The sequence below is a fragment of the Hevea brasiliensis genome, chromosome 1 (genome assembly GCF_030052815.1).
Source record: "Hevea brasiliensis isolate MT/VB/25A 57/8 chromosome 1, ASM3005281v1, whole genome shotgun sequence".
In the NCBI taxonomy this organism is placed as follows: domain Eukaryota; kingdom Viridiplantae; phylum Streptophyta; class Magnoliopsida; order Malpighiales; family Euphorbiaceae; genus Hevea; species Hevea brasiliensis.
The window spans coordinates 125,810,490-125,832,238 of NC_079493.1; the positions used below are offsets into that span (position 1 = coordinate 125,810,490).

Here is a 21,749-nt window from a genome sequence, read left to right on the forward strand (position 1 = left end):
AACGAATCTATATAGCCGACCTCAAATTTTTAGGATAAAAGTTTAGTTGAGTTGAGTTGAGTATATATATTAAGTTAATTTTATATATTTTGATATAATTATTTAATTTAATAATTATTAATCTATTTTTATATAAATGGATATATATATATATTTTCAATCTAAGTCGGCAGCTTTAAGCAGTAATGTATAAGCGCCAAAAACCTTAACAGAAACTTGTCGTTGCCAAGAAGCAAGATGCTCTGCGCTTATCATGGCTTCCGGAGGCAACGCAGCCGCCGGTTTAGGGAACGTGGAGTGGCATGTGAGGCCTCCAAACCCTAAAAACCCTTGTTTTCTTCGATATTACCATCGGCGCCATCCCTACCGGTCGCATCAAGATGGAGCTCTTCGCTGATATTGCCCCCAAAACCGCAGAAAATTTCAGGTTCTGTAATTCCCATCGCCCATTTTCCCTTCAATTTTGTTAAAGTTTATTGCTTTTGCTCGATTCCTGAAGTGTCTTTTTTTTTATTTATTTTTTTTTTATCTTGCTTGCTTAATCTTTCAGGCAGTTTTGCACTGGAGAGTACAGGTACAGAGAATTTTCGAAATTTTTTGGATGATGTTCTATTTTCTGGTCAATTTAGCTACTCATTAATTGGATAAAATGGGCAGAAAAGCAGGATTACAGTTACAAAGGTTGCCAGTTCCATCGGGTGATTAAGGATTTCATGATTCAAGCTGGTGATTTTCTCAAGGTTTCTACACAATTGATAAGTTCTGTTAGTTACATTTATTGATGCTGAAATGCTCATTATGAAAATTTTTCTATGCAGGGTGACGGTAGCGGATGTGTTTCTATATATGGACACAAGTTTGAGGATAAAAACTTTATTGCCAAACACACTGGTCCTGGTCTACTGTCAATGGTGTGCATCTCCTTTTGTACCGAATATATGTCATGTTGCTTTTAGTATTGAATGATCATGCATTTTACTTACTGTTAGAAAAAAAAATTATGCATTATTTACATATTATTTTTCTTTTCGATATGCTTAGTTTCTGAATATTGAAAAGGGGCGATTCTTAGTAGGTGTGTCATTGTAATGATCCGAAGGCATTTCCTATTAATAAAAATCTGTTAACGTTAGTTCTTTTCATATATTTTTTTAGAGGTTTATTTTGACCATCAGCTCACTTGGCTACACCCAAAGGCTGCACCGCATGAATGAATGACTGCCATGTACCATGAATGTCTTATACTTGGCCAATGAATGAATGACATGTACCCCTAAATGCTTCACACTCATTAAATGGCAGTCATTCATTCTTTTCGTGTAGTGCTCTAGTTGTAGCAAAGAACTTTCCAAACTTCATAGGGTAAAGAAGTATCTATGCGCTTGGAAAGAGTTTCTAGTTGCCAACTTGGTAAAAGAACTCAAGGATTAAATGCATTGAACTTATATTTAAGTTGCATGATGGTTAGAAGTTTTGGGACCAAATTTGTCAGATTATTATTCAGTTGTTGGAAGTACTGTATCGTTCCTTTAAAAACTGTTTGATTTCAAGTGAAAGCCCAAATTTCTCTGAATACCAAACCTTAAATTTTTTTGTAGCAGTAGTCTACCTATATTGATTTTATTATAAACTTGATTTTGATACTTAGGACTAACCTTACATCACAATTATTGAATATGCAACTCTCTTCTATTCCTGGCAAATAGTGGGCCAAACACAAATGGTTGTCATGTTCTTTCTCTTTCTCTCTCTAGCTCACACATACACACAGCCTACTACATTTTGTGTTAGATATTCAAAAGTACTATATATGTTGTTTGCATGGGCATAGGTCAGAAGCCTTTAAGGGACAGCAGCCCACATTTCAATCTTATAAACTGGAGGTTTGGTATGCACAATGTATATTTAAATACATGACTTTTTTTTTTAAAAAAAAAAAGTAACTGTAGTGATCCTCCAGTATATGATAAGCTGCTTACTTGAACCAATCCAATAAAGATGCCACAAGCCAGCTCTTTCTTCTTTATTTCCCTTTCATTTACTCCCTTTTTAGATAGGTAGAAGATAGAATCATAGGTAAGAAGTTAAACTTGGAATTTTACTCAACTCAACTCAACTCAACTAAGCCTTTACCCAAAAAATTTGAGGTTGGCCATATGGATTCGCTTTCTCCACTCTAAACGATTTTGGGTTAAATCCTCAGAAATATGTAATGCTTTTGGGTCATGTTGTACTACTCTTCTCCAAGTTAATTTAGGTCTACCCCTTTTTTTCTTTCTATCCTCTAACCTAATATGCTCTACTTGTCGAACTGGAGCCTCCGTATGTCTACGCTTCACATGATCAAACCACCTCAATCTTCCTTCTCTCAACTTATCTCCAATTGGCATCACTCCTACCTTTTCTCTAATACTCTCATTACGGACTTTATCTAGTCTAGTATAGCCACTTATCCACCTTAACATTTTCGTCTCTGCAATTTTTATCTTAGACGCATACGACTCTTTCAGTGCCCAACACTCACTACCATATAACATAGCTGGTCGTATGGCTGTACGGTAAAATTTTTCTTTCAACTTATTGGGAATCTTGCGATTGCATAAAATTCCTGTAGCACGTCTCCACTTCAACCGTTCCGCTTTAATCCTATGACTAACATCCTCCTTACATCCCCATCTACTTGAAAGACTGAGCCTAGATATTTAAAGTGATTACTTTGAGACAGTACCACTCCATTCAAACTATCTCATTCTCTATCACTAGTTTGGCCTTCACTGAATTTGCAATGCATGTATTTTGTCTTCGTTCTACTTAACTTAAAACCCTTTGACTCTAGAGTACTTCTCCAAAGTTTTAGCTTTCTATTGACTCCTTCTCGTGTCTCATCTATCAGAACAATATCATCCGCAAATATCACACACCAATGAATACTCTCTTGTATATGTTTCGTCAATTCATCTAAAATTAATGTAAAAAGGTAAGGGCTTATGGCTGATCCTTGGTGTAATCCAATTGAGATCGAAAAATCTCTTGTGTCCCCTTCCACTGGGCGCACAATAGTAGTTGCTTCTTCATACATATCTTTCTAACACTTGTATGTACCTAATAGATACCCTCTTTTATTCTAACACATTCCATAGACATCTCTTGGAACACTATATAAGCCTTCTCCAAATCAATAAAAACCATGTGTAGATCTTTCTTCACATCTCTATATTTCTCCATCAAACTTCTAATGAGAAAGATCGCTTCCATAGTTGAACGATCGTGCATGAAACCAAATTGATTGAGAGAGATAGAAGTATCATGACATAGTCGATGCTCCACAACTTTATAGTATGACTCATGAGTTTAATTCCCCTATAGTTTGAGCAACTCTGTATGCCTCCCTTATTTTTAAAAATAAGTACTAAAATACTCCTCCTTAATTCATCAGGCATTTTCTTTGAGTTTAGAATCTTATTAAATAATTTAGTTAATCATGCCACTCACATATCTCCCAAACACTTCCACACTTCAATTGGTATTTCATCGAGTCTACAGGCTTTACTCACTTTCATTCTCTTAAGTGCTTCCTTTACTTCTAAAGATCTAATCTTTCTAGTATAATTCACATTCTTTTCTATTGTTCTATAGTCTATATTAATGCTATTACCATTTTGACTATTATTAAAGAGATCATTAAAATAATTTCTCCATCTTTCTTTAATGTCCTCATCTTTCACAAACACTTTTCCTTCTTTATCCTTAATGCACCTAACTTGATTAAGATCTTGACATTTTCTCTCTCCTCCTTGCTAATCTATAAATATCTTTTTCTTCTTCTTTAGTTCCAAGTTTCTCATATAACTTTTCAAAGGTCTGTGCTCTTACTTAACTAACTGCCTTTTTTGCCTCTCTTTGCTATCTTGTACTATTCATATGCCTCATTATTATCACATTTAGGTAATTTCTTATACCATTCCCTTTTTCTCTTCACTGCCTTTTGTACTTCCTCATTCCACCACCATCTCTCTTTTGAGGGTGGTCCATGTCCTTTAGACTCTCCAAATATTTTTCTAGCTACTTCTCTAATCTTTGATGCCATTTGTATCCACATATCATTAGCCTCCATACGCAGCTTCCATACTTCGGACTCGAGAAGCTCATTTTTGAACTTCACTTGCTTTACTCCTTTGAACTCCCACCACTTTGTTCAAGCTACACTATTTCTTCTTACCTTACTTAAATTGTTCCTAAACTTGACATCCAAGACCACCAACCGATATTGACTTGTTAAAGCCTCTCCTAGAATGATCTTGCAATCCCTGCATAAAACTCTATTTGTCTTCCTGGTTAAGAGGAAGTCAATTTGGCTTCTATATTGCCCACTTTTGAAAGTCACTAAATGTGACTCTCTTTTTATAAAGTAGGTATTTGCTAGTATTAGGTCGTATGCCATAGCAAAATCCAGAATGCTTTTTCCCTCCTCATTTCAATTGCCAAAACCAAAACCTCTATGAACATTCTCATAACCTTATCTATCACTTCCTACATGTCCATTCAAATCTCCACCAATGAAAACATTTTCTTTATTCGGTATGCTTTGCATTAAATCATCCATATCTTCCTAAAACTTTTGTTTACTCTCACTGTCTAGTCCTATTTGTGGGGCATAAGCACTAACTATATTTATTGTTTCTCCTTCTAGTACTAGCTTTACTAGTATAATTCTATCTCCTACTATTTTCACAGCTATTACTGCGTCTTTCAATGTCCTGTCTATGATTATGCCCACTCCGTTCTTGTTTCTCTCATTTCTGGTAAACCACAGTTTGTACCCTGAATTACCCACTTCCTTACTTTTCTCTCCTACCCATTTAGTCTCCTGAATGCAAGCAATATTCACCCTTCTCCTTTCCAAGGTATCCACAAGCTCCATTAATTTTTCTGTAAGTGATCCAACATTTCAAGTGCCTACCCTGATCCTCCTCCTATCCTGCTTCTTCCTAATTGGTCTCCTTCTATGATATCTTCTGTTGTTTTCTATGTCTATCTTATATTCTGTTTCACTATTTGTTCTACTATCTGTCCTATGGACTAACTTCTTTACCCACACCCGTCCATGATGTGGGAACCCTTGCTCACTTAACGCCACACCCAGGTGCCGGCATGGCATGTCGCTTTCGGTGAACGCCCTACACTCTTGCATATTTCTCACTGCACCCGAGCTCCGATATAGTGCGTCGTTAGTAGAGGACGCCCCAATGTTTATATCATTTGAATCCATATCATAAGGTATGACGAAATTTTTACGCTGTTTGTCACCTACCGCAATCCTCCTTTATCCGGGTTTGGGACCAACTAAGTGCAAATTACTTAGGCGGACTTAAACTTGGAATTTTACTGTGATGTTATAATTCTAACCCTTAGGCCCTTACAATTCTCTAAATTACTTACTAGCTTAGTGAAAATTCTTGATATTTTCTAGTGTTTCTAACTTGACATAAATTAATGTTGGTGTTGATTTGAACCTTCATTTGCTGCAGTTCTTTATCACTTGTGCAAAATGTGACTGGCTTGACAATAAGCATGTTGTATTTGGGGTATGTTCTCTAATTCTTTTCTACAATACTATCTAGTTAGCTCCTATTTGCTCGTCTAATATTTCAATTAGACTTAATATTCCTTGGACTAGGTTCAACTAACGTCTAAATATTCAATGTCGATTTCAAAAGCAACCAACCATGATCTTACTTGCTGTAAAAAGCAATCAAACCAACAACAGTTCATATCTTTTCAGCTTGGAGCAATCTTCACACGCACAATCATGAAAATATCTTCCAGATATCAATTCCAACCCAACCTCCTCTCTTTTTCCCTGTATTAACTCTGATTTATTGTCTGCTAATACTTTTTGTAGAGGGTGCTTGGAGATGGTCTTTTGGTTGGCTACTGGACCCAACAACCGGCCTAAACTAGCATGTGCTATTGCTGAATGTGGGGAAATGTAGAAATTGAATTCAAGAGCAGAGCTTTCCAGGATTTATTGCAAACACTTGTATAACCTCTTTTAGATCAACATCATCTAACCAACTGATCTTTGTCTTACATTATTGCTCCTTTTAGTGGGAAATATTCATTCTCAAAATGTTGGTAGAACCAAAATACCTTGCACATGTTGGCATTGACAAGTTTACATTGCTTCATGGACAGCTTGTAAAATTTTAAATGATTTTGCTTAAACCTTATGAACAATTTTAAGGTGACTGTTAGATTGATCGCTGTCTCACTTTGTATCATTGTGATTCTCCAAATGCTTCTTCTCATCAAGTGATGTTGAAGCTTGTAAGGTTGCATGTTCCTAAAACTCTTTTACGTAAAGTTGGATTCAACTGAAACTCGAATTTTTTTCTGCCACAAGCAAAATAATTTCCTCAACGCTTGCTAAATTTCGTTGTTTCCATCATGATTTCCCAGTAATTCTTGAGAGGAGGTCTCATTCAAATGTTGTTTACCAAAATAATTTGGATTTAATAGTTAAAATGAAGGTGACAAGAAAGCTAAGAAATTATTGCCTAATCAATCCAACTCTACCCTTATTATTGGTGTTTAAACTTAGAATTTTGATATATGTAAAGAAAAAGAAAAATAAAATAAGAAAATATTTACAGATATTTTGCATTTTGTATTTTTGGCTGATTTCTTTGCTGGAAAACGACGTCGTATCTCTAATTCTGGCCACGTTGCTAGCTGTTAGAAACATCGTATGGTTCCATCCATGTCCACCGTGTAATAGATCTTTTGGATTGGTGTCTTCACTGAAACACCGTCGAGCGAGGACTGAGACAGCTGAGTGAGTGAGTTTAGCAAGTTAGGCTGACAAGATGTCGTTTACATTGAGAAGCGTGAAGGTTCCTCCGAACTCGGCGAGTCTGGAGGAGGCAAGGGCTCGTGTTTTCGATTTCTTTAGAACGGCCTGCAGATCAATTCCCCAAATCGTGGAAATCTACAATCTACAGGACGTCGTCACTGTGTCCCAGCTCCGTTCCACCATCGCCTCTGAGATTCGCAAGAACTCCAACATCACCAATCCCAAGGTCCTCTCTCTCACTCACAGATGCATTTCCGCTCTTCTTGTTGCTTGATATCTCATCAATTACATTTGATTTTGAAATTTTTATTTGATAATTTGTTTCAATTTCTGAGGAATTCATTTTTGACATGTTTAATTAAGAGATAGGATAACCCTTCTAGGCAAAGTATTGAACTTTGCAATTAGATAAGAGATATTGAAATGGCTGGTTGGATTTTTTGTTTGTGTTATTTTGTGTACCAGTTGTAGACTGGGTAGTATTGGAGTTGCATTACAAGTTGTCAAGATTCCTTTTGTCATGTAGAAGATAATTTAGGTTCTGTGGAGATTAGAATGATCAAGAAAAATATATGAAAGAGATTTTAGTGGCAGTCTCCATCTCAATTTTAGTAACATTCAAATGGAGGCTAACTTTCTGCCATTTGATAAGTTGGGTCATAAGTAATTTGGCATAGGAAAAGTTAGAGGATTCAATCATTTTCTGTTAATATGCCAAGAAACAAAGTTGAAATATTGATAAATGGGTACACGATAATCTGAGGCAACTGGATAATTTCTTTATTCTAAGGAAGTAGCAGAATTGTTTTAAAGCCCTAAATGCTTAATCACATGGAAAATTAATATGTTGGAGGATGTAATACCAATAACTTACTTTTATTGTTAGGAGAACAGGAAATAGTCTTTTGGTTGATAGGTTGTGAAACAGCTGCAGTTAAGTAAATCTAAAATTTTCAGCTTTTTTTATCCATGTCCTAGTTAGATTAGAAAATGGTTAGAACATTATGAACCAACTTATTTTGGGTTCAAGAAACCCCTTGTCGTCCTCTACTTCCCCACCAAAGCAACTCTGACAGCATTATTCAATCAATTTTGTGCAGCTGCAACTGAAGGCTTCTAGACAACAAAGAATAATTCCCAAAATTTTTGTTAATACCCTATTCCGATCTCACAGGTTGGACATAAGAAATAATAATGGTCACCATCTATTTTTTTTTGTACCAACTTTAACCCCTCCAACCTCATTTTTTATCTTTTGTCAATAATAATCCCTAACTCCATTTCCGTTCTTATTGATCCTTTTATCATATTTATCCTACACTCATGATGTTCATGCCTGCTTTTGTGAGTTAAATCTCATAGATGATCCCTCATCACTTAATTTCAACTAAATTTCAGTTAGTAACACAAAAGTCGCTGAACTTTAATTTTATTAGTTGGTGAAAAATATTCTCTTTTTTTTACATTGAAAAATCAAATAGCTTGCCAGAGAGTATTTCCAATAGTCTTACTAAAACTAAATTTAAGTTTAATGATTTTTACGTTAGAAATTGAAATATAGTTGCCACACTAAAATTAAGAGATAAATTGTGCAACCACAAGTGTAATTTGCCCTTCTCTTCCCTGCTTTGTATCCTGGAATCAGACAATATTGATTATAATTATCGAATTCACAAATTCAATATTTGCCATCCAAGGTTATTCCAAGTTTCCATGTGAATCCAACATATATGAAGCCATTTCCTAGCAAAGGAGGGTAAAATCAATTCTTCTCCTTGTTTATCCTCTTCGTACTATAATGCATAGAAAATGACATCATGCTGATCTCTTAGGTTGCACGTCTCATTTCCATCTTTTGAGTAGTCTGATGGCTTGAAAACCTTGTTCTTTATCTTTCTAATAGTAGTAAACCTGCAGGTAATTGATTTGCTGCTTTTCAAAGGAACGGAAGAGCTGAGCAACATTACAGAGCATGCAAAGCAGCGCCATCATCTTATTGGCCAATATGTCGTGGGTCAACAAGGACTTGTGCAGGATTTGGACACCAAGGATCAAGGCATCTCTGAGTTCCTCAAGAACTTCTACAAGAGCAACTACTTTTAAACTTCAATGTTTTGTGGACTTCCTTCCCTCTCTTGAGTTTCCGTTTTGAGTATGGATCTCCCAAATAATAATAAACTACCGTCTGTGCATCATCTGGTGGACAAAACACTTTTTTAGCTTATGGTTCACTTTCCTGGAACCTAAATTATTACCTTTTCTTTTATGATTTCCTACTAGGTTTCATAAATCAAGAAATGGGTCTTTTCTTTTGGTGGAAGAAGTCAGTATCATGTGTCATATCCTTTATTCGTTGCATAACATCATGTGATTTACTTCGATGGCCAATGTTTAGGTTTTCTTAGTGATCATGGAAATGAAAGAGCGAATTTAAAGTCCTAGGCCTCGTGGGAGATGGCATTCATCATGGTTACGGAGAATTTATCTTGATAGAAAGCCAAATGTGTATACATTCATGCTTGGAGAAAATCTTCGACGGATTGAACCACAGTGGTTGCCGAGAAATTATGCATCTGTTGCCTGTTGGTGCATAAACCATGACCCCAACAAAAGAAAGATGATAAAAGTTAAGTAAATGAACAATTCATTTTGGTTTGTATCCCAACTTTCAAAATCATCAAATACAAGAAAAATGTCACATTACAAGGACAGCCAATTCCTATTTGAAAAGATGAGGGGGGTGAGGATAATTAACATTGATACATGTATCTGGAGTAGTAAAATTCTCTGACTACAGTAAGATGACTAGCGTGGCTGATACAGATTAGTTCCATAATTCACATCTGAAACTACATGATGAGAACTGTAGGGGCAATATATATATATATATATATATATATATTAAACACTAGAAACCGTGTATGATTGCTGGACGTGGAATATGCCTTAGATTTTTCTGCAAATACATGACTCCACTGCAATGTTCATTCTCTTGGTCTGGCAAGCCAAAGAGAACTAAGAGCACGTAGTCTGGAGAAGTAGTCATGGATGGCAAGAAGTGCACGAGCTGACTGGCGAGTTGTCAATATTCGGTGCATCTGTTGTAGTGTTTGCTGCCTCAAATTGTCAGCCTGAATTTTAAAATTCATCAAAAGTAAAGAGATCCTCTTGAGACACAACACTTAACAAGAAAAGGAGCAAGAGAAACACAAGACCCCATGAAACAAACGTATTCAAAGATATTCAATATTTCGTATATAACTTGTGTAGAATGACTTAGAATATTAACCTTACCACAATACCCAAAAAAAAAAAAAAAAAAAAAAAAGAACGTAGAACTTTTTGCACATTACTGAAAATGTTCTTGAGTGGGCGTTAGAAACAAATACCTGGCGAATGAACCCCTCAAGGGTCCCTAGCTTGCCCATGGCCATGGCCATCTGACCCATGTAATTTGCCACATTTCCAGATGAACTTGATGAACCAAGAGATCCACTAGACAGTGTCTCAGCCAGGGACTGTTGCAATGCCTCCATTCCTTGAGATAAAGCATCTTCTGCCTGCTGGGAAGATTGCTGCAGATTACCTATGCCTACCAACTGCTGCTCAGTCAAAGGCTCCAACTGGTTCACAAGAAGCTGCATCCACACCATTAAATTTTATCATGTCTTGGAACAAAATAAGAAAACTAGAGAAGTTTTCATTCCCCCACCCCATGATCCAAAAGAAAAAAAAAAAAAAAAAAAAAGGCAAACATATATTGTGGGGTGGGTATGCAGGAGCTAAGAAATTATCTCTTATTTTTAGCACAAATCAACTGTTCAATCATAAGGTAGATTGGATGAGCATAACATTGGCATATATATGTATTGAAATTTATGACAGATTCCAAATAGCCTAATCAATTGTTTCTTACCAAATATTTGCACCACCACCGATGCCCTCCCTTAGACACACACACACACACACACACACGCATAGGGGAAACAAGGTGGGGGAAGGAGTTGCTACCTTTTAGTGCATGAAGTTCAAAGCAACAAATAACTTTCTGTCAACAGCATGAATTGCATTATATCAAGTTTAAAAGAGGAAACAAAAAAATAGAGTGCCTAATACTCATTTTATTTATGCAACATTGTGTATTAGTTCATTTCAAACTTCCTCCCGTTCATCCCACAGCTGCTAGAACCCTAGTCTATGAAAATCACTTAAAGCATAAACAACATCACCTTGAGGAGCTCTGATGAACGGAAGCCACCAAGCCACAAGAAACACCTCTCAGCAGGTGTCTTCCACATGCCAGATAGCAAATGGAAAACATCAGCTGAGGCTGCATTTCCCTTTAGCCGAAAAATTTCATCATAATGAGCCATTATACCATCTATGATAATGCGAAGTTCAGCATCACCCGCATGAGAATTGACAGCTGATCTTAGCTCATTAATTTGTCGATTTTGCTCTTCCAGCCACCGTGCATATTCCACATCAAATGCCATGGCCCCTGCAAAAAGATACAGCGAACACAACGATTTACATCATGCTATAGACTTACATCAAAGGCAATAAATTTGGTATAAAAGACAATAACAAACAAAATTTAAATCTTGCTCAAATGTATTTATGGATATAAAAACACAAAATGTTAGTAAAGGCCTAAATAGATGCACCTGAAATGCAGTTGTAAAGGCTCTCTCTCTCTCTCACTCTCTCTCTCATTCTTGCTTAGGAGGAAACATATCTCACCCGTTTGTATTCTGTTGTCCATTCCTAACGCAATTTCTTTCTTTTTATCAAAATCGAAAAAACAAAACCCTTATATCTTACGTACACTCCCCTAATCAGATTATTGCAACAGAAGTTACCATGATTTTAGATCTTACCTATTCTTAATATACCAAGTTTACGAAGGATAAAAGCGATAATGCCATCTGGCATATAATGAGATAAATTGTGATAAAAAATGCCTAAGATACAGAGTGCCTTGAATTTCTGGATCTGAGAAAGGTAATGGAATGTTGCATGCCCAACATAGAGACACTTCACACCTAGCATCAGACCTGAGGACATGTGAAACCCAAAATTTTGACCCCAACATCACCAAGAAATTAAAGTCTATACTACAATTTCAAAGCTATTAACTAGCACCCAATCTCACTGAGATGCCTGGCAAGACTCTTACTGTAGAACTAAGAGCGTTCATGTGTTACTTCACTAAAGCATTCATAAGTCATAACAACTGGACAACGCTATTCGCAAACAAAAAATAGAAATTGAAACAGTTGCTGTTCTTCATAGAAATTGAGAGCCTGCTTGAGGAAAAAATAAGCAGTTTTACCATTTCCACTCATTGAATGGGCTTGGTCCCCTGAGCTTGATATAAAGATTCCCTATATAGGAAAAAGAAAGCAAAAAAAAGTTAAAAGAGCTATTAGTACCTTAAAAAGATAATGCCTACATGAGCAAACTTAAGTATTGCAAAGGTGATGAAGAATTAGCCGAAGTTAACCTGCTGGCGCGCTCGCTGTAGCTCCTGTTCCAGTTGGGTCAGCTTCAAGCGGCTACTTTCCAGTTGCTGGACATAGGCCTATGGGGAGAACAAGGATAGATGCACCTCAATAGAGGCAATGTAATTACATATGCATGCATCATGAAGTATGTTGTCACCAAACCTTGCAGATGTAAGATTATCAGAAGTCCACAAAGGTAACCACTTACTTTGCTTCTCATAAGGCCCCTAACCCTCTCTGTCTCTCTTATAACAAACCAACACCAGAATGCATGTAAAGACTTATCAATTAGAATCTGCTGTTCTAAGGCCATATCTTAATCTTTGTAGGATTTAACCAAAGAACTGTTCCCACCATAATCGCTGCCTTATACCATTGCACCAAAAATAAACCATGTCATCATTAAAGTAATGAAAAAGTTGGACCCCTTTTTTACAATTTCCAATTAGTTTCTACCTTCCTTTCAAAGTTTTCTCCCCACCCCTCCCCCCTTCTCTTTACTTTCAAAGCCTTCTACCTTTCCTTTCTATTAATCATGCAATTTATTAGTGTAATAATTAATGTGATGAAAAAAAAAATTGGAATTCAATCAAATTCTATTGTTTCAACAAATAAAATATAGAATTGAATCTATCTAATTTCCCATGTTAATATTACTGCTCTTTATGAGGGCATAAAGTATTAAAGTTCCATTAACTAATTTCTCCAATTATCAAGAGTGAATTATACCTTTTATTACAACTAAATATGAATCCTCACAACATAAGAATTGGAGAAAATAAAATCGCTTGGCACTAATTCGTTGTTTATAGAGGTTTCCAATCCATACAATAATAAACTTTAACCAGAATATCATCACATTTGGTCATAGCCAATCCACAGTTCCATGATCACTGATCCTGGCACACATTACCTTAAAATTGGTCCACTTTTTATAAATTTACATTGCATACTTGCCATCCAGCAGTAAAAATCAGTATTATTGCATGTAAATGGTATTCATTGCAACAATGGAAAATGAAATATGAAATAATAACGAAATGAGAACCAAATATCTGATTAAAATGAATTAAAGAAGGGATAGGGGGCACACACTTTCTTCCTCAACCGGCTTTTTCTTGCAGCTTCTCTATTTTGGGCAAGTCTACGAAGAGTCTGCAGAGTGTAACAAGACAAAATATCGTCAAATACAGCCAGCTACTATCACATATGTTATTATATAAATATTTTACCTTCTGATCCAATTTATCCTTGGATCTGTCACTGGAATCTGAAACTGCAACAATACTGGATTGACCCCTATCAAACTGCATATACAGTGTTAAATTGTTAGATTCACAGCAATTTTGTTTCATCGATTCATTTTCCATCGAGTTAAATGGAGAATTTCACAGCTCAACTTGTTATGCAAGAGAAAAAATGAATATGGGAATCAAAACTATGGAGTAATAATTAAAATTCTTGATAACTTCTAAGTAAATCTCAAAAATTGCAGAATTGGGTACATAATATATACAAAGAGAGAAAAGGAAAGAAACTGTACATAATTTTGTTACATCAATTCATCTTCCAACGAGTTGAATGGAGAATGTCATAGCTCAACTTGTGATACATGAGAAAGATTGAACATCGGAACCCAAAACTAAGGAGTAATAATTAAAATACTTAATAACTTCTAAACAAATCTCTAAAATTGCAGAATCAGCACATAATATATACAAAGAGAGAATAGGAAAGAAACAGTACCCTCTGATTTTTTTCATCAGTGTCTGCATCTGTTGATATATCAGTCCGTGGACTGGCATCAGCCATATTGGACTCTCCCAAATTCTCTGTATTACCACTAGATATGGATACCAGGTTCAACTGTTGATTCTTTTCTAGTGGCAATCTTTGCAACTCCACTTGGGCAGCAGATGGATTAATATTAAAGTAAGTAGTTGACTGTTTTGACCAAAAGAGAGGAGGCCAAAAAATATTAGTAGAAACAACTATCACAGGTAAACTATCACAGGCAAAAACACCATATATCAGATGGATTATGGAAATTCACCTTGTCAAAAGTGCCAATATTGAGGGGATCCGAAGAGACTGCTTGGCTACTTGCTTTTGCTGAATTGAACAATGTATCTGCAATTCCATGTCACAAAATCCTTCACAGATGCAGACAAATTATTTTTCAAATCTATTTACAATACTACCTGAAAAACTAGTGCAATATTCATTATGTTGAGGGGCAAAAAATTTCTCTTTGATTTTCACTTTCACTAATATATTACAGTAGGCCAAGTTTTTACTCATTACCACTAGTACACTTCCAGAAATATCCATGCAACACGGTGGTAAATTATTGATTTTACAATAATTATAACATTTCTAGGTCATGCACCACTCTTCTTGATAAAATACTCTTCCCATCAAACAATCCACATTATTGCAGTGAGTACTATGATTGTAATTTAATGAAAAAGGGGAGAATAACCTAGAGCAGCAACCACATATATACTGCAGAGTTCATGCACTGCATGCCACCCAAGTCTGATATCAAAAATCATTCCTATATTTTATCTTTTTTTTTTTTTGTTACGAGAATAATTTCTTTTGAACTAGCAGCAATATCAAGACCATGCAATCTTGATGATAATTTTTGGAAAAAAAGAAAAAATTAGCCAAGATCACATTGCATGGTACCATTATTCTGATGGATTGTTCTGAGCAGTAGTGAGCACAAGAAACAAATTCCCATAGAATCTTTAAACCGTTAAAATAGCCAAGAAGATATCGGCGAATACATTTTAGTTTAATTATCTATCAGGTAACAGAGCATGAAACAATAAGCCATATCTGATAAACATTTCCTTCAGAAGTTGGATTACTGAATACTTACTTGCACTCAGGTCAACAGCATCATGGAAGCGAAATGCAATATTTTGCTCAAACACCCCAATATCAGAGACACGATATGATTGGATTGTATTTCCCTCTATGCTACTGAAAACCAGAGTTATGAAGAAATAAGTTACAAGAAATGCATTACAATCTGACAATCAGATTAATTTCTATTAAAGGTACCAACATAATGCTACTGATCAAAGTATTAAAGTAGACATATGATATTATATTCTCTTTAAGACATCATAACTTGGACACGGACCAGACATCTTAACAAACTTCCAATCATTTTTTTTTATTCATAATTAATAGATCACAATAAAGGAATGGCTACAGGGAGAAACAAATAACAATCACAATTACGTTCAACTATTGAAACCACAAGAAAGTACCTTGTAATCATTCAATCTACTAATCTGCGAACATCAGTCAAACAAGAATTTTTACCGCTTACTGTGTTCTTATCTACCAAATTGTAATATGACATTCAAAATTCAAAGTCAAAATATTAGAAAACATTTCTGACACTAGTAGCAGTAGCAGAAATACTTCAATGCATGCAATTGATGGCAACCATGTTAGCATCTGTTCAATACGTACATTAGAGTGGACAAAAACAAAGCCTAAACATTTTAGAGAGAAAAGAATTACAAGTTGATCAAAGATGGCAACTTAAAATGTAAACTCAAATAATAACGAAACAAGTATATGAAAGAAGGGCATTACAGTGCATTCGAAATGGGCAATTGAGGATCAAAGCTCAGCATCCCGTTGGCTTCCTTCTCATCTTCCACACCCACCCTACTCCCCATACATCACCATCATCCTCACTTCCTTAGTCCCGTTCAAGCAAATTAGCCAAACCACTAACTAAACCAAACATCAAGAAGCATCATTATCTTCCTTCAGTGAAAAGCAACCAAATAGACAGAAACAAGAACATAAGAAATAGTAACAATCAAATATAGAAGATCAAGACTACTCGTGATTAAATCTGACATCTAGCAGAACTAGTTCCTATTCATAGAATCACAAAATTCACTCAAAACTGAAGCCTGTTCGAACACTATCATAAAAATTCCAAGTTCATATTCATAGAATAAATAAGAAGTTATTCCAGGGTTCCAACCAAATCCAAAATCTCAACATTAAGAACCTAGGAAAATTCCGAGCACAGAAGCTACTAAGTTTTATTTAGGTAATGCTAACTGATGTACCAGATATTAAGGCGAAAGCAAAATCTACAAGAAGAAATAAATGAGCTACTCGTTGAAGTTCTTGTACAGATCAAATACAAACTTAGTTAAGGAAATAGACCTAAGACTATGATACCTTAGTTAAGGAAATAGACCTAAGCCTATGATACCAAACAATTAGTCTCTCAGTCAATTTTCATAACACTTGGCTGAGGAAAATGAAGAGAGAGAGGAGGGAAGAAAACAAACGGAAAAAAACCCAAACAGAACACAATACAGTAACTTCTCAAATATCGATAGGAACTAGTTTGGTAACGAAGTCGCAAGTTAAGGAACCCATCCAGCAATACCCAGATGCCAGACTCAGGCAGGACAAAAACCCACCAAATACGGGCTTTTAGAAAGCAAAATCCTTATCCAACATGAAGTAAGCAATTTCCACCAACAAAATGATAGAGCAAGATCTCAGAGAAGAAAATTACAAGACCTAGAATTCAACTTCTACAAAATGCTAATATAGTGACAATTCAACAATACACAAAAGCTAAAATGAAGCGCAGAACAGATGAAAACCCTTAAAAGAACAGCTTGCAGAAATCAAACTCGCCTACCCTAACGTGTAATAAGTTCACGAATCCTCACCAACCCTATGATACCCAGAAGTCAAAATCAAGGTAAAACGCTCCAAGACCCCCTTAACTCCAGAACCGTCGGAAAATCATGATTAACCTAGTCTAAATTCGCAAGGCACAATTTCACCACAAAATAAGCAATACCAAGAAGCCAAAAACCAGCTGAGGAAAAAAAATAGAACTTCTAAGATCGAAATTCACCTTACTACTAAAAAAGTAGCAGACTTTCATACCATGAAGTGATTGTTCTAGTCAAAATCACAACAGAGTACAGAAAGCACCAAACCCACCTGGCAATTTGTAGTTGATGATGATATTGGTGATGGTAGATGATAATGAAGATGAAATAATTTTTGCTGTAAAAAATTTTTATGTATTGGATTGGACAGAGAGTGTGTGTGGGGGGAGGATCAATCCAATCTCTAGACGTCTTCTTCTGGGAAATCTTCCACTTTCCAAGGACTAATGATTTTTTAATCAATTATTTTAATGTTTAGTGCTTTGACATGAAATGTTTTTGTGTTTGTTTTTTCCTTTTTTTTATATAAAATTTAATTGCTTTTTATAAACTTCCTCACTGTTAATCGTGTCAGAAACTGACACTGTTAACAATACAACCAATCTTTCTAGCTTACTATTGCTAGTGGGCAGAGCTTGGATTCTCTCCAGTCGAGGCCAAGACAAGGTATGGAACGGTAGTTGCTCTAGTTTTGCCACGTGTATAGTCTTAGTGGACATTGTAATAATTGGAATCTTTTTTTTTTTCCTTTTTTACCCATTGAGCCAACGTGGCAAATGAGATTTGTGCTAGTGGTCAGCGCACTCTGATTTCGGCCTAAAATTGGAATGAAATCGATCATTTCAATTTAAAGGGAATTGAAGGAATTTTAATTTAATTTAATTTGATTTTATTAAATGTCAAATTTTTATTAAAATTTTTAAAAAATAAAATTTTTAATTTTTAATTTAAAATATGATAAAATTAATTAAAATCTATTTTATCTAATTTTAGATGATTATGACCAAAGTTGAAATTAATCAATTTCAATTAAAATTTATTTTAATTTTAATTGAATTAATTTCAGTCGATTACAGATAATTTTATTTTTTTCGAGTTTTTCTGGAGTAAGCTCAATTTATTGTGCTCTAAGACTTTTTTTGTCACGACCCAACCTATGGGCCGGACCGGCACTAGGACCTGGGCCAGCCTAAAGCCCCCGAGGCCCGTAGTAAGCCTAACTGTTCATTAACCCAACTCTAAGGCCCATTTGGGCCCAATTTCAAGAAACCAAACGGACAGAGTCCAGCCATAAAATGGACTTTCCAACGGAGAGTTTTCGACTCACCCGACCTGTAAACACAATAAATACTCAATTGGGGAGCTCAGCTCACCCTCCACATACTCATATCCTCATAAAAATAAATGGGAGCTCAGCTCCCTCATCCAATCCATCAAACATACATATCATTATATGTTTACAGGTCCAACATGATAATAATATTACAGACCATAATCAAATAAATACTTCTAACACATGCGGAAATTCTAGGAGTAAATAAAATTACACAAATATTGATAAACAACCTGTGAAGGAGAAAAGCAGGTTAACCAAAAATAAAATCCTCCTAAAAATATTGAGCAGAGTGAGCTGCTCGAGAGTAAAATATCAATTTTAACCATAATCTCTATAACTATCTAAAACTAATGCACTGTAGAGTGAAATGCAACATCAACATCATTTTCACATCATAACATCAAAAGGTAATTTGGAGCACTCACGCACTCGTAGCATCAATCATAACATATGGGAGCCGATCCCTATACACTCTCTTAAATCCAACTGGTGCCGAAGAACTCAAGGACTTTCGCAATAAACCAAATCGAGGGTCCCATAAGAACTCAAGCCGTGACTACCCCTCGAAGGATCGGGTCTCGTAAGAACTCAAGCCGTGACTACCCGCCCTATCCATAGTCCACACCACATCACACGCACGCCAACGCACGCACACTGCTCAAAATTACCATAACAACATCATGGCACTTTAATAGTTATCAATGCATCATAAATCGTTCCTAGAGTTTAACTACATACATATATGCATATAAGTGATGCATGGGCATGCTGAACATATAATAATATCGAAATTACAATTAAAATTAATATTTTACTCACAAGACAATCGATGACTATTGTGGAAAATAGTGACCTCGATCATCTAATAATTAAATTATAAATTTATTAGTAGTAAGTTAAGATAAAACTCTAAAGAGGCAATAGATTTAATTCATGCCGAAAATTCAGTCTCCCTATACCCTGACCTACCCAACCCGCAAAAATGCTCAACTAACACTTCTAATTTCGCAATTCCCTCAATCACATCTCATCAATATCACATGGCCCTCCTGCCCTCCAAATCAGACAATACTCAAAATCTTAAAAATTACGTTTTAGTCCCTATAATTGATATTTTTCAAAAATCCACTCAAACAAGCTCTAAAAATTCTAAAATTTTGCCCCGCGGTCCTTAATAATATTATAAGGCTATTGCAAAATGAATTGTAATTTTCTAGTCACCCATGAATATTTTATTCAAGAATTTTACTCAATTCCATAAGTTTCCAATAGCTAACATATTATTAATTCAACCCAATTTAATATTCACATATTTAAACCTCCATCCTCAAGCTTCAACCAATCATATAAAATTTAAACATCTTAATTTCAAACAATCTTATATGCCTATATGCTAAAAATTTAACTAAAATCCATCCATATTTCTCAAAAATATTCTACGATCACCCAAAAATTCAACTAACACCATAGAATATCTCCAAATAATTTTACTTTCATCATATATTTTTCTTAGAATTTTTCTCCAATTTTTCCTGTTTAATAAACACTGTATTTATGCTCCATGCAGAGAAATAATAAAAATTGTCTTACCCAAGTTTATCTGTGTCTCAAAATTCCAAAATTTATGAGGAAGCCTCTGGAAGTTGAACCATCTCCATAGCTCACGAGCCACCGCCATCGCAAGACGGTGGCGGCCGTCACCGGCGACATTTGCCGAATCTGATCATACCACCATGTTCCTCTCCTCTTCCTCAGTCCATATGTGGTCTCGGATCGTCGATCCAACGGTCGGATCGTCGTAGATCTGACGAAAAAGCTTGAAAAACCCGAAACTTCTCTCCTCCATATCTCACTCATCCGACCTCCATTTGCTTCAAAATTGGTGTCAAAAGAAAGCTCTCGGAACAAGCTTTCCAACGCCACCGGAATCGCCTCGATCGGACGTCGGACGAAGCTGGAATCGCGCCGGAAAGCCGCTGCCCACTGTGCGCGCATTTTCTCTCTCCTCTTCCTCTCTTGCCGCCGTTTCTGGTGGTCCTGGACGTCGCCGGAGGGTCGCCGACCGGTGGGGAGCTGCTTGGGACGTCGCCGGCCGGTCACCGGAGAAAGGAAGAAGAAGAAGAAAGGGAAGGAGAGGGAAAGAAGAGAAATGGGGGGGGGGGGGTTTTCCTCCTCCCGTTTTTGAAAATTTTTTTTTTATATATATATATATATAAAAGGCTGCTGTGACAGTGGGAAACCCACTGTCACACGCCAATCCCATTTTTCAAAATATATATATATTTTTTTTAATTCTTTCGAGCCCAAGCATGCTTAACAATGAAGCTTCAATCTGGAAAAAAATATTTTTTTTATAATTAAAATATATTAAATTTAATTATAAAAATTATTATTAATTAATATATTTATCAAAATATTTTCTCAATTACTTCAACCATAATTTTATGTAAACTATAAATAAGACTTGCTGGATAAAATAAATTAAAAAAAATTACAATAAAACATCAAATTTTATTGTTTATTTTGTTAATATAAGGTTTAATTTAAAAAGAAAAAAGAAAAAAAAAGACACTGGTTTTGCAACAAGGCCTCGAGAATTCTATTGTAACAATATGAAGAATTTAAATAAAAGGAATAAAACATCAATTGTAATTAAAATTTCAATTTCTTTTAAGTTATAATAATTAAAATATTATATCTAGACAAAGAAATTAGCAATTTGTGATGGGAAATTAATGCTTGCATTTTCAAGGTTTTAGCACATTTAATTAAAAAAAATAGGAAAAAATAATTTTTTTTAATCTTCGATTAGTAAAATAGGAAATTTGCTCCAAATTGACTTAATTGATTGCATTGATTTTATTGAAGGCATATCATTCAATATGACAAAGTTGATTGGAATCCATGCATTTCCAATTCTCTTTACCTAATAACAAACAAAAAATAAAAGCTGGATTATTTATTTATAAAATTTTAAAAAATGTAATACAATTGAAAAAAAGTATTCAAATATAGATTTTTTATATATATATATATATAAGTAGGTAATTTTTAAATGCTTTTATTCGGTGGGATTCAATTTAACGGATATAGCAATTAGCTTAAAATATTATTTATTTTTTAAAATTTATTATAAATTTTTAAAGATTTTAGATTATGAAAGATTTTATCTCACAATTATTTGCCAGAAAACAATATATAAAGCTTAATTTATTGTTTGATGTTAATGGTATTTTCCAATAGAAAGCAGAAAATCTTGCCTTATCTTTTATTTCTCTTTTTTCTTTCCTTTTAAAAAATGATATTATTTCTTC

General features: G+C 35.1%; 2 protein-coding genes and 1 pseudogene across 4 annotated transcripts; 2 read left to right on the top strand and 1 right to left on the bottom strand.

Moving 5' to 3' along the window:
- Positions 1–169: 169 nt before the first annotated feature.
- LOC110666881 (peptidyl-prolyl cis-trans isomerase CYP22-like) lies at positions 170–6,260 on the top strand (annotated as a pseudogene).
- A 488-nt stretch (positions 6,261–6,748) lies between these two features.
- Positions 6,749–9,176, top strand: LOC110666887 (NADH dehydrogenase [ubiquinone] 1 alpha subcomplex subunit 6). The gene is made up of 2 exons (XM_021827543.2): positions 6,749–7,079; positions 8,771–9,176. Exons 1-2 carry the CDS (start codon positions 6,867–6,869, stop codon positions 8,954–8,956), a joined length of 399 nt encoding a protein of 132 aa, XP_021683235.1. The 5' UTR covers positions 6,749–6,866; the 3' UTR covers positions 8,957–9,176.
- Positions 9,177–9,480: 304 nt separating this feature from the next.
- LOC110666851 (transcription factor TGA6) lies at positions 9,481–17,721 on the bottom strand. Of its 3 annotated transcripts, none has more exons than XM_021827500.2 (12): positions 17,371–17,721; positions 15,979–16,122; positions 15,248–15,351; positions 14,414–14,490; positions 14,107–14,304; positions 13,593–13,667; positions 13,456–13,515; positions 12,360–12,437; positions 12,189–12,240; positions 11,083–11,354; positions 10,243–10,491; positions 9,481–9,984 (listed from the first exon to the last, which is right to left on the bottom strand). In XM_021827500.2, the coding sequence occupies exons 2-12, from the start codon at positions 16,062–16,064 to the stop codon at positions 9,838–9,840; spliced, it is 1,398 nt and encodes a 465-aa protein (XP_021683192.2). In that variant the 5' UTR covers positions 16,065–16,122; positions 17,371–17,721; the 3' UTR covers positions 9,481–9,837. The 3 variants fall into 3 exon arrangements, with proteins under 3 accessions (XP_021683192.2, XP_021683199.2, XP_021683202.2); XM_021827507.2 differs by having other exon boundaries at positions 15,979–16,118; positions 17,371–17,587; XM_021827510.2 differs by having other exon boundaries at positions 17,282–17,587.
- Positions 17,722–21,749: the final 4,028 nt, after the last annotated feature.

Bases quoted from the DNA above. Each gene is read 5' to 3' on its own strand.
- LOC110666887 (XM_021827543.2), top strand. From the start codon at position 6,867: ATGTCGTTTACATTGAGAAGCGTGAAGGTTCCTCCGAACTCGGCGAGT. The intron at 7,080-8,770 runs GTCCTCTCTCTC...GTAAACCTGCAG, and splicing joins CCAACATCACCAATCCCAAG to GTAATTGATTTGCTGCTTTT.
- LOC110666851 (XM_021827500.2), bottom strand. From the start codon at position 16,064: ATGGGGAGTAGGGTGGGTGTGGAAGATGAGAAGGAAGCCAACGGGATG. The intron at 10,492-11,082 runs GTGATGTTGTTT...GTGTGGATGCAG, and splicing joins GTTCATCAGAGCTCCTCAAG to CTTCTTGTGAACCAGTTGGA. The intron at 9,985-10,242 runs GTATTTGTTTCT...TTTAAAATTCAG, and splicing joins TTGAGGGGTTCATTCGCCAG to GCTGACAATTTGAGGCAGCA.